The 14,091-nt window shown below is 33.6% G+C and overlaps 1 protein-coding gene across 5 annotated transcripts in view; it reads right to left on the bottom strand.

The window, feature by feature from the left end:
- aPKC (protein kinase C iota type) overlaps nt 1–14,091 on the bottom strand; it is an 850,264-nt gene that overhangs the window by 282,730 nt on the left and 553,443 nt on the right. For all 5 annotated transcript variants that reach the window (XM_081736917.1, XM_081736916.1, XM_081736919.1 and 2 more), the window contains 3 exons: nt 12,719–12,891; nt 4,725–4,959; nt 1,579–1,759 (listed from right to left, as the gene is read on the bottom strand). In XM_081736917.1, the coding sequence (XP_081593043.1) occupies nt 1,579–1,759; nt 4,725–4,959; nt 12,719–12,891 (589 nt within the window). The remainder of the gene's footprint in view (nt 1–1,578; nt 1,760–4,724; nt 4,960–12,718; nt 12,892–14,091) is intronic.

Genomic DNA, 14,091 nt, shown 5'->3' with positions numbered 1-14,091 from the left:
GTCTACAATTGTTCATCGCTATCAAAATAATTAATCGGACAGAAATCTCTTGAGGTGTAAGAAGACATAAAAATCGCTAGGAGCAACATCCGGGCTAACGATGGGTGATCAAACATGTCTCCCAATGGAACAACTGAAGAAGATTGGTTATCACCCGATGTATGGGCCGGATCTTGTTCCAAGCAATTTTAATGTCTTCTTACAGCTCACGAAATTCCTGTCCAGTAAGCATTTTGTTAGTGATGAACAACTGTATACAGATGTTATACACTGGATTCACTTGCAGGCAATTAACTTCTACGACAGCTGAATATTAAAGTTGATTCCAGTATGACAAGTGTCTGAATTTCGGTGGTAAATATGTTGGAAAGGAGTGTCAACTATGCGATATCTGTCTCAATAAATGTTTCGTTTCAAGGCCACTGTTTTCTTTGTGTTTGCCGCCCTAGCAAAACTTACTTTCTGCACATGCCTCGTAAAAAACACGTGTATGCATATTCAGCATATTAATCAGATAATGACAATCGATAAATACACATTGCTTACTTCAAATTTTAGAAACCTTTCAAGTAAATTCTTATGTGATTTTAACAAAATTTCGTGCAAAATTTGAATAAAACAATGTAAAAGGATGGATTATCCATATCACCATCTGATAGATACATGTTGCATGTTTCTCATATAACGTTATAAACAAAATGTTAATATTTTTATTGTTATAAATTAAAAAATAAGTTAGAAACTCCATTTTACAAATTGCCCCCTTTTTTTATTCAATTCTCCTCAACGTATTGATGGTCGTTAAAAATTCAGTTTAAAAGCGCAAATTCCGTAAGATGTATACTATTATTGAAAATGTCCTTTTGGAAATTTATTGGAGCGGACCCTGAAAAGAAGCACTAATTTCATTCTTTAAGCTACAAATAAACTGCCGTGAAGCTACATGTGAATGCGGAATGAAATTTTTAACAGAGGCTACACATTCCCGCTTTAGATGTATACTTCCATCTTGAACATTTACTGAGTTACGTGTGTTCACTGCTTACGAAACTGCAAAATCCTACTTCATTCCAAGCGAAAGGAGGCTTCTTTCGCCAAACCTATGAAGAGTATACATTGAGGCCACTCGTTACTTCTGACATGGTTACACTATTTCTGAGATTAAATTAGGTCATTACTATCTAGGTCATAAATTACATCTTTGTCAGTTTTGATTAAAATTCGTCACGCTAATCGCGAGAGAAAAAGTTTACAATATTATAGAGGCTCACTGCAGAACCCTTCGGTTATCCTGATCCAGCAGTTAGCAGATATACACATTGTGTTCACCAAATTCTGTATATAAGTATTATTAATATACGTTTATACAACCAAATACTTTTCTAATAAGGACGCAGCATCACCTCATCAACACAAATACACACACACACAATTACACATTTGTTTGAATGTTAAAGGGTTACATATATCCCCACTGAAATTTAAATGTATCTAATGAAACACATCAGACACGATTTTTTTGTTATGTGTTAATCTCAACTGTAAATTGGTTTTCTGTCATATGCACGCTACACCCACCTGAAACCGTAATCTTCACCTCTCAAGATTTCAGGTGCAATGTAGTTTGGCGTACCACAGAAAGTGGAAGTAGTGTCTCCAGGTCTTATGCCTTCTTTACACATTCCATAATCGGTGAGCTTTATGTGGCCTTCATGATCCAATAATACATTATCAAGTTTCAAATCTCGATAAATAATACCTGAAGAAAAATGAAATACAATTTTATATTAATTAGCAGAACTGATCTTATATTGAATCCAGTTGAGGTACCATTCCATGGAGCATTGAATCCAGTACCCAGTTCTTGTCAAAGGACAGGAAAAAGCTTTTTTTTTTTTTTTTTTTTTTCATCGATTGGCCTGCTATCAACTCAAATTGCCATCATTCAGAATCAAAATATAAATGATTTTAAAATTTAGAGCACCTAGTCAAATCGTTTTAAAGTGTGTATTTCAGCGAGAATTCTGAGTTTCATCGGATGATCAAAAAGGCAAGAATAAAACGCCACATTACGATAAGAAGAAAGATGATTATTAAAACTGATGTACTTAATTGACACCCAGTGAAATACATCGTTTTTATTTCTATAGCAATGGAAAGAAAAGGGAGCAGTTGATTCATCCACATCAATAGCTGACAAATTATTATACAACTTCGATTATTATGAACACATTTATTTAATGAATTCACTATCAAAATAGAAAAACATTAGTTATTTTATGAAGCATATCGCATATGAAAATTCTGTGTACACGTCTATTGGATTATAAACACAACAAATTATCGCTAAAACCACGTATAAACTATGCACTGATAAATGTCAGCAGCAAAATATCTGAACATTTTTGTCGAGTTCTTTCTCTTCTACAATTTAAAACAAAGTTTTTTTTCCCCGCTTTGTTTGATAAACAACTTTGATATTAACATAAATTACAAAATTATTTCCTCAATTTCTCATGTGTAATAACATTTTTATTATTATTATTAATATTTTCTCTATTTTGATTTCTTCTTATAATTTCCTTTAATTCTAATTGCACTGTTATGACTGAACTAAACTGAAATGTTGTAGTACATGAAGAACAAGTAAGCAAAGAAATTGACTTATCAACTGTAAAACAAAGACACAAGGTTATTACAATTCTCAGTACGACCATAACTTACTAAGATTCTCTTTCGTAGATAATATTTTCTCTCCTTTTCTAGATTTTCTGATAATTACAGAACTGTATTCTTTTTTAGCATGATAATAAATATAGGTATAGACTTCAAAAGTAATCAAAAACTTGTATAACTTAATGAAATTAGCATTATCAGTCCAGCAGCCCAATTTCTCTGTTATTCATATTTATAAAATACTTCATTTATACAGATAATTCTACATATCCATTGTACAGTTCGCAACTGATTTATATTGCAATTACAAACAAGAAGCTTATCTAATGTATCTCACTCTTCAGCAATACATTGATTACAGTAGTATTAATTTTAACAAGTGAAATCTCTGCATAAAAATTTGTACATAACTTCTACATTCCAGTTTCCAATACTTATGGTGCTAGCGACTCTTTACATTCTACATAAATTTTCAAACAGGGTGGGAACAATTTTACGATGTATGGAAGCAGGTCAAGATACAGATGAGGGACATAGATCTATGAACACGATGATTAATCGATTTAAATAGAAATCTGAAATGGCTACTTCAACTACAAGTCATTACCAGTGTAATTCTTCTACTGCATCTTAGAACTTATAAGCATGTACTTTATAGTTTTATACCTTCAATATTTTTATTGTATTTAAAATTATGATGAAACCATTGTGTATTATACACATTAAGGTGAATAAAATCGTAATGAAAATTTGACAAAGACGACAACTGCTAAACATCAAAGAATTGCTCAAGAGTGAGTTACCTTAGGTAAGCTTCTTCTTTGTAATGCTGCACTCAATCAAAACTCTCCTAGTTGAAACTACTAGGAGTATCCTACATAAGTATTTCCAAATTCCTGCTACACCGTTTGTGAAGTGATTTTACTCGAAAAAATAAGACATACAATTTGTGTGAAGATATGACGAAATCATTCCTTAATTATGAGCCTTGCAATATGTGACGATGAAGCTATGAGATCGAATGCACACCCAACAATCATTTTAGAAAATTTGAGCAAAATTCATACTTGAACTAGGCATTAATATCCAGAACGCGGAAATGTTTTCTTATATATAATGCCCAATGTTTACGCCATGTAGGCTAAGAACACACATGATTTATGAAAGATAATGATTATGAAAGAATTGGTGAAATAAGATGGAATGAAATGGGAGAACTCGAGAAAACCCACGTATACGATGATGTCCTCCATAAACTCACACGGCCTGGGATCGAACTGGAGACTCTTCATAGCAAAGGTGAGCGCTTTATCGTTAAGCCACCTTGTCTCCACTGGTAATATTAACTAAGCAAGTAGATCACTCGATTCTTTCAACTTCGAAATCTCTCCAAGATCATAATTGGGTTCTATTACAGATGACCCAAATGAACTGATTAAACAGTAATATACATGATTCAAATAAGTTTTAGAATTGTTCTATAGGTGACATTACTGTAGAAATAAAATAACAATGGCTAGTGATTGAAGGTGTGAACTGGAAAGAAATAAAACATCAAAACATAACTGTTTCAATATTCTTAAAAGTATGTCTTTAAAAAATCTAAAATCATAATAGTTCTTCGAACTGCTTAGTAATATAATTTAAGAAGCCAGGCTCACTAGTGTCAACTATTGGGCAATTCTATGAAATATTTCAAACTGCACATCACTGTGCAAATAACTGTTATGCATCTCGCTTGTCTGTGATTCCATACAGCTAGTTCAGGAATAACAACAACAACAAATACTCTAAAACTGTTGCTGTGTGTGTATGTACGAAGTCCCAAAACAAAGTTTATCATTTCATCCCTTGCAAGGCTTGTAACTCGAAAACATACTGTACATACACACACCAAGCATTCTTTACCAATAGAACTCTCTCAAGAGTATCAATAAATCATTAAGAGCGTAAATATTTGCAATAGTTTAATTTGGGCGACTGTTTCAGCTACTTTAAAATAGTACTTATTCGTTTTAAAATCATTTAAAAGTCTGGAAACAACTTACCCTTGTCATGAAGGAAATTTAGTGCTAAGCTAATTTCTGCTGCATAGAACCGCGCATGTTCTTCAGGAAGCCGTCTTTGCCTCTGCATATGAAACATCAGATCTCCACCGCGAACGAATTCTATCACAAAGAACAGGCGACTTGGCGTCTGGAAGCAAGAATGGAGGCCAACAAGGAACGGGTGATTCGACGCTGTTTCAAAGACGTGTTTCTCTGTTTGCACCCAGTCGATATCCTGTAAATTACATTAAGAAAAACAAAAATATTAATCTACGAAAATATTAAAGAACAAGGAAGTAGTTTTGAAGTATTCCGTTAGGCATCATATGAAAATGTTATGATAGTATGACCTCCGGGGCCTTCAGCCACTATTGGGAATCAAAATTTCACAATGTGGCAACGTCGCGGATTAACTTCGAGCTATTAGCATTACTCTACGAATACAACAACAAGCAGTTGAACTAATTACTACACTAATAAGTGATGATAGTGTCGATCAATATCGACTTTAGCTGCCATCTAGAAAGAATCAATATAACTATTTGATAGATTGGTAGAGCTAATCTATGGTTCTTTATTTGTGACGTTGCCACATAGTGTAATTTGTGTCTCCAGACGAGGACTCGAAAGGTATACAAATATATATATATATTGAAGTAACCTAAGATAGATGTACGTGATAATAATGAAGGTAATAAAATCATATTTAAATAGGATTTCTTTTTAAAAAATGAGGTACTAAATAAAAATAAAAACAGGTACGGAAAAAGCAGTTAATATTATGAGGTAGAGTAGTTATAGACGGTTAAGGCAGAGGTTTTGTTCGCAGCTAGGACGATAATGTGTCTTTACATACCTGAGTTATCGTGGAAAAATCTCGAATGTGGAGTTTTTTTTTTTGGGGGGGGGGGAGGACACAGAAAGCGTGGCCGAATATATTGTTGTGATGTTTGATGGTTGTATATTCTGAAACAGATAGATATGGGATTTGTGCACTGCAAACACACTGGAGTTGCAGTTACTGATGTGGATTAACAATAAAATAAAATAAAATAAAATAAAAAAAGTTTCTCTAACATAGAGGATTGACCAGTGTATCCATTTAAGAAAGTGTATGAAATTAAAATGATGTAAGTGAAAATATATATTTGACACGAACCATTAAAGGCATGTGTACAATACACGAATTCTCTTGTAATCTCACGAATATTTGCTTGAAGGATAATTACAATAACCAAAAGTTGTCACGACGTGCTAGAATATTTAGAAGGTAAAAAATTCTATTTGTATAATTCACGCTTCACGTTATTTTTTGAATAATATAAACATCTCGTTTTTAAATGATGATACCAATAGTATTATCATAAAACTCTTATTAAATCGAGACATCTGAATATTTTTGTTTTGGGAGCCATGTAAATCTTATGTACATAGGATGCCCGTAGCCATTACATGAGAAATGGATGCGTATCCTATACAAGTATGAATTCAGTAAATTAAAAACGCTGAAAAACTGCACGCGGACCTTCGAACTCGGTTCTCCGGCTTCATTTTATAATGTGTGTGTGGCTGATCTAGAAGTGGACTAGGAAGCATAGTGGCACCCGAGAATCAAGACCCAGGTGCCTTTTTCCATTTCTTGAATTTCATGGATGTAGCACTGGTTTTCTGATTTTGGACGACTTGTGGTACTGAAGAAATTTACCCAGAAGTCATAATTCTTTTTTATCTACTAAAGGAATGGACGCAGTGGAGAGTGGCGGTCGTTTTGAATAGAGATATCAAAAGATCAATGGTCCAAGTGAACTTATATACTAGCTAAAATACACGTTCCTCGCACAGGGAGAATAAGTTTATGGGTTCCTCCTTAGGTTATGCATTTCAATGCAACTGTAATTACAGTAGTCCAAAGATAGTCTACTTTACTTTTGGCATAAATTTTGAAAAACCTTACACTCATTGAATACGAACTTTAATCAAAGAGACATGATAAAAGCCCACATTGAGACAGATATGTTCCAAAAGTTATTTCAAAATGGTTAACCGTTTCCAGACCCCGAAAACTATGGACTCGACCCCACTTCCTAGTCATTTTGAATATTTTATTTTTCACCCATTCTCACCTACCGTGCCGATAGGGGCTGAACGTGGAATTAAACAGCATCTGGAGTGTCAGTATCCATCTTAGCGATTCCGCAAACTACGAATTCATCATTAATATAGTTCGTTTTTCGATTATATTTACATACCACCCCTTTCAGACCCCACCCTAGTTTTGGTGTCCTACTCCACAGAATTCTTTTCCAGATTGTAAATCATATTTGTACCAAGTTTGGTTGAAATAATTCCATGCGTTTCAGAGTTACGGTGGAGCACGCATACATACATAAGGAAAGAGACGGTAACCCTGAATGGGACTTAGCCCTGGACGATGGAAACACAGTAGGTGTACACAGGAGGTGGAAACACCGGTGTGCTGACACATGGTAGGAAACTTGACACTAACTAACTATCAACCATCTTTTAGTGAGATTTGAGTGTGTTGGTAAATAGGAGATATTAAACTCTATTTTTGTAGCGAATTGATCTACTTGCCTTATTTTTTAGGACATCGTGCACGTTCTTTAAGTATGTAAATACGTAAAATATTCGTTGCACATAAATGTTTTATCCTTAATACAACACGCCATAATATAATGTTTGTACTTGCTTACTTATATGTAGGCTGCAAGTTTTAGCATGAAACAATAATAACCGGTACCCCCGGACGCATACTTGGGAGATAGCCCTGAACAAAATTCATCTACGACCATTCCGACATGCAGAAAACTGTTCCCCATGAAATTACTTAGTATTTCATTCCTATTTCAGGTTCTACGATGCGTAAGTTAAAAGAATGGAAGAAGCTCAACCTGGCAGAACTGGACAGAAGAGGAAATGAAAACGGTGGTAACTACTCAAGAGCAGATAGATGCTGGCTGTAACATCAATCAATTGATAGTTATATACATTAAGAGAGATTATATATATATATAAGACACAAAGAGCCTTGCTGACGCCCCCATTAAACCAAATCAAACAATCAATCAATACTTAAAGTTTTGTGAAAATGTTCTGTTTTTGGTAAGAAGCTTCGGGCCAATAGTACCATCACTCTACAAACTACACCAAACAGTTACATCTGAAGATGTATTGACTTCCCGACGATGACATGTGGGTTTTCCGAGCTTCAATTACGACAGTCTTGCTTGTTGACGTAGCCACCAAGACGAAATGAGCATATCCAAATAGATGGTTTTGTGAGCAAAATCGACATTAATTTCGAGCTGTTCTAAAGTTCAAATCAAGTAACGATAGGCAAGAACGTTAGGCAAGAAGGTGGTCTTTTTGCATCAATTTCTGAGTAAGTTTGTCCTTGTAAGCAAATTATCTATTGTCTGCATACTGAATTCGCCTCAGGCTCAGATGCTGCGAACTGTGGAGAGTTAACACTCGGGTTGAGACGCACATTTTCTGGCAAAAGCAGGAATATCTTCGGGCTGGATGCACACTAAATGCATACGAGGTGTTTTTTTGTTATCTCTTAACATGCCAATTTTACAAAGTTTCTGCATAAACTTACGTACTTCAGGCGTGGATGGTGCATTATTTCGATCAGACTTTCTCTTGGAATTTCGCACTGTCCTGGCAACACAACACTCACTTTGAAAATAAGTTTTCAATATTTTCCAATGTTGTTCAAGCGTAAATGATTAATTTTGTATAGTGGAAGTACGATATTAAGTTTCTTTCCCTTGTTTTGGCACGAATGAGCTGTCACTCTCAACATAACATGTACTTTAAGAAAATACCAGCCGACGGCCCACCCTTTACATTAAAGTCAAGACCAAAAGATAGCGCATTTACGTTTATCAACAATAATAATCCGTTTATAAAATGTATGAATTACAAATTCTTCGCAAGTTTTTCATTATATTTTTCAGTATTATTGAAATATCTACTTTTATAACTCTTTCTACGATAAGAATCATATCTCTGATATTGTAACGACACGTTTCAGTTTTGATTAACGTGTCTTAATAATAATATCACACAACTAGCAACAAATAAAACGGGTTAATATAATTAAAACGTTCACTGCTCGGTAAGAAAGAAAAAAAAAGTATGGGAAATGATTATTGTTTATTGTCCTATTTACACAAAAGACAACGTAAAGCACAACAGAGGACAGATTATTATCGGTTAATGTCAACATTGCACTAACGTCCCACAACAAATGTTGTTCTCACATGAATTTGGGAAAACAAATTCTTCACGCTTACAATTATTTTTTGCAGTTGTTCTAGCAATATGTATATACTTTACAAATGCTGTTCTTACTTTAAAGAACTTCACGTTCCATGATAAACATCGCACTGTTGATTTGTCACGTATAGGAATGATTAAAGTATGCTTAGAAAAAATGAAAAATCGATTTGCTTTCGTGTTTATGTCTTTCTTCCAACATTCTTGTGAATACTTTCAGACTTTGTGGTGCTCTGAATATTTCAGTACGATTCCAAGTTTAGAGGAATTTAGGCAAACATTTCATCACAGAAGCAGGACACATCTAAATATATGCACTATTTAAATAATAGTAATATTTGTATCATCGATATTTGTTGATATTGTTACTATTCCTTCCGCTCGAGTCTTCGGTCTGCTACACCATCAATTAGAGCTACATCAAAATAGGTGTGAGCCCACAGAACATATTACATATTATTTTTGTCTGGCATTCATGAACAAAATGAGAGTGGTTCTAGCAACTAAATCATAACTGTACTAAATACTGTACATGCAACTGAACTATTAAATCGGATTAAAACTACTCGCTGAGCAAAACTATACGTTTATTGTTAAAATTAATAACGTGTAACAGTTTCGCCAACTATCTACTTGACTTCATCAGACACTATAAATACACAGATAATGACAGATTATGTACACAAGAGACAGCGAAACTATTTCTGAATGCTGATTGGCTACCACAAGCTACTTCAGCCAAGCCCCTTCAAACACAAAACCAGAATATAAAACAGAAACAAAATTCGCTAATTTCCTTTCTCCCCTGTTGATACCATACACGTACATATTTAATTTATAAAATAACCTTACAAATAACTCTTAAATATGAATACTAAATAAGTAGTAAAGCATAAATAAATAATATAGAATAAATAAATAAATGATACGGAATTTTACAAAAATAACCTGTACCTGTACAATTAACATATTCAATCTTTAAGGCTTCTTAACAATTTATTCCACTGTTTATCAATTTTAAGTCCTGAATTGCAGTTCATGATCCTATTACCTTCTACAATAATTCATTGAATCTTACTTCTTTCCATTTTCTCATTAACCTTCTCTCCTCTTGGCACAGCACTTTCATTTCACTCCACTTAATCGAATGTTTCGTGTCTCTTATGTGCTTATAAACTGTATTTCTGTTTCTCTCCAACCTAACGCCGTTCCTTATGTTGTTTTATTCGTTCCTTTAACCGCTTTCCCGTTTCTTCAATATAGCACATATCACACTCACCGCACTGGACTATTAAGTGACTAAACACGCGCTTACAGAAATATTAATGCTCAAATCTAAATATGATTATGGTCCTTGTCCTATTTTTAAATAATTATACTGAAACGATACAGTTTTCAATTTCCAATTAAATCGTCATTATAGTTTTAAATCAGTAATTTACCTGCACAGTTTCACAGCCAATAGCGAAAGTAGCAACATTTATCAAGTGTGATTATTTATTATTGGATTAGCGTGACGAACAGACTCAGACTTTACCGTTTATATTATTATTATTATTATTATTATTATTATTATTATTATTATTATTATTATTATTATTATTATTATTATTATTATTATTAGCATTAGCATTATCAAGTCCTGCTAAGTTACTTTTTTCTTTAATTATTTTCCTCTGATTTCTACTAAGCAAATTTCGGGATGGTGCAACTGCCTCACCAAGGGCATTCTCTGATAAGACTGTAATTAATTGTATCAATTACCTCAGCTGAATTAATGATTTCAAAGGAAAAGTTGGCGGAACTATTACATAATTATTATTTTTGAAAATTAACGTTGCTTTGTTCACTGATTTGTATTTCTAGTTTAAGTTAAAAAAATTGAATTGAAAAAATTGATTTTTTTTGGGGGGGGGGAGGAATAAGAGAAAAGATGGCTAATGAAAGACAAATTATGGGATCAAAATTCCCTTTTACTTATATATAAATAAATTCTTTAAGATTTATTTATATATAAGTTGAAACCTTTTCTGGTTCCTAGACTGCTTCGTCCAGGTCTTACGTTCAGCCTTGTGCATCGTTGGATTTGATAAAAATGACGGGGGATACTCAGGACAATTGTATTAACCCAAGGGGGCAATAGGCTCAAAAAGGCTGAGAACCACTGTCATACACTACTTTTATCAGGTCTAATTTGTTTAATAAATGTGTTATTATAATGCTGAAACTATATCACGTAACATAATAACGCATTTACTGTAATGCTTTGTTCGGAGTTTTATTAGTCTGATTTCGGACTTTCCGTACATTTGCAGAAGAATTTGTATAACATTGAAGAACTCGTTAGCTATATAAAGTGAAAAATAATTTCCGACAAACTAATGCTGCGTAGTACATCAGAATCAAAAACACGCAGCTATATCCAAGATATAAACAAATGATGAGGGGAATTTTGATAAATTTCTGTGCAAGTTGTCGGAAGAGAGCATGAGCAAAATTAATAAAATGTGAAATGCAACTGCAGCCAGTCAAAATCGGCGAATCGAGAACACCGGACAGAATGGACATCCAGGGTACACACTGAAATTCATATCCCTGAATTTCCCCGACAAGAAGTTAATTTTCTCTGACGCGCAACCACTATAGTTAGTTAGAGTTAGGAAAAAATATCAATTTTTAAATTGTTTTCAACCATCCCCATACAATATATGCTTACTTTCTTACTGTATGCACTTATTATGAGTGAGACCTCCTGTATTCGGAATAAAGCACAACATTGTACCAAACAATAACTATACACTAAAAGTACTTTTAGTATACTAGCATTCTGAATATACTCATAAACATAAACAAGTAATCATATATCACAGTTTTGCCTCCCTCTTTGATTATCTTCAATCAACAAACTTAACTTCTTCTTTTCTTCTGTAGCATCTGAATTTTGTATCTAGTTTCTTCCTTTCCTTTCAGAGCTTGAAGTTTTGGCATCTTTCATTCCTCCTCGAGCATTTCTATTTCTAAAAATAATTTTCTTTCTTCAGACTTTTCTTATCATCCTGTTGTTGAATATGTCTTGATTCTTTGAGTCGTAGTTCGTATCTTCCATGATTCTTGAGTCGCAAGAAAAAAAAATCCTATGAAATATATCAATCTCCCTGACTTTCAGCATATTTTGAAGCATTTCCCTGATTTTCAAAGTCAGTGTGAACCTCCGCTATTGCACGTATGCTTTTGACAATTCGCATGTAGTACTTCTATTTTATTCCCTTTTTCATTCTCAGAATCTCTACACTATTTTCCACTTATTCACTTTGGAAGAAAAATTTAGAAACGATTTTTGAAATTCACAGAGAAAATTACAAATAAGAGACAGAGAGTTGTAGAGTTCATTTCGAGTTTAGCGTCCCTTTCAGCAACGAAGATATATGAGACGTGGATCTACTGATTAACGTGGAATCTAAACTACATAAACTCCGCCGGGAATGAAACCCAGATCTCCTACGCCAAATGTGTGTACACTAACCAGAGACAGAGAGGGAAAGTATTCATTCTTTACGTACAATATTGTCTGTAAAAGTTGAACATCACTAGTACTATTCTATAAATTCATATAATAAACACAATTTACCATGAAACTTAGATATTAAATATCTCCACACAAACAAAACTAACAGAAACTTGCTACATACCTCGTCGTCTGTCACTAAAGCTTTTTTAATAACTTTCATTGCATATATTCTTCTTGTCTTCTTCAACTCCACCATTAATACTTTAGCATAGCTGCCTCGTCCAATGACTCGAATGAGTTCGAAGTCATTAAGCGAATACTGTCGTTGAGAACCAGGTTCTAAGGAGTCTTCAACTTAAAAAGAAAAAAAGAAGAATGTAAAAATAAATAAATTAACATTTAAAAAAAAATATGTTATTTTGTTGCCGTACTCTACCACACGCATATTAATATCCACATATTTTCTTTCGAAGATTATCTTTCTTTTTAATAAAAAAAATATACAAATTGTCTTGTATCATACAATACAAAATAAAATTTCTTTAATATAACGAATGAAACAGCCACACTAGTAATAAACAGATGGAAGAACAATATTTTTAAGAAGGGCATGTTCATTACTAGAACTTGTAGCATAATATGAAGTATTTTACGGAAGATAATATGTAGAGTGACTACAAAATCCGTGTTAAGTGCCAAAATGGTGAGAAAAAGGGCCAGATTTTACTTCTGAACTGGTGGCACATACGCCTACGTACATTCTTCTAGCGATTATTTGAACTATTTCAGATTCTAGATAGTCCGATTTTAACTGAGCAGTGTTAGGCACATAGCCTACATTGTGATAATACACCGAACTTTTTGGCATTTAGCACGAATTTCATTTTCAGTCTACATATTATGAGTTATAAAAATGCGTGTTTAAAGAATTCTGAGTAACAGAACAAATTATTGTATGTGAGGGAAGGACAGTACTGTTTTTTGTATAAAAAAAGACAATAAATGCCCGTTTCCTTTACTACTACTGATCTACTTTCAAATAAAAACAGAACTAAGTGAAACAAAGGCAAAAACAGATAATACTGCTCATGAGTTTTGGATCTTTTACTGACGTTCAGAAATCGAATTCCTTTACCTACATGTATTCGTTAAAAAAATCGAAAAAAAAGAAGCACATTTTGATTTTTCGATATGACTGTATACACAGAAGAAACATGTTACGTAAGTCAATGTACTACGAGTGCACAAGCTCCCCCTTAACTCTAAGTTATAAATTCATTAGTTACGAAACAGAGAGGTAACCTATGCCTATGCAGAAAACTAATGACTCTAACAAACAGCGCTCTGTACACTCACTAGCAAATGAAAATGTCTTCCTACTTCAAATCATCTTACTAATAATTCAAGAAAAGGAGTTTCCTTGAGATAATATAATAATAATAAGTATTCAAACTAACTAACTTGCTCTGAAGTACCGTATACGCTCGCGTAATGTCCGCATCTGAACTGTACAGAAAAGTTTTAGAAAATCAAGTGACTCGCTTAATGTACTTG

This window comes from Thermobia domestica, chromosome 13, assembly GCF_964235325.1.
Source record: "Thermobia domestica chromosome 13, izTheDome1.hap1.1, whole genome shotgun sequence".
Taxonomy (NCBI): Eukaryota; Metazoa; Arthropoda; class Insecta; order Zygentoma; family Lepismatidae; genus Thermobia; species Thermobia domestica.
Note: the sequence above shows the minus strand (reverse complement) of the source record. Positions and strands in the feature narration are given on the sequence as shown.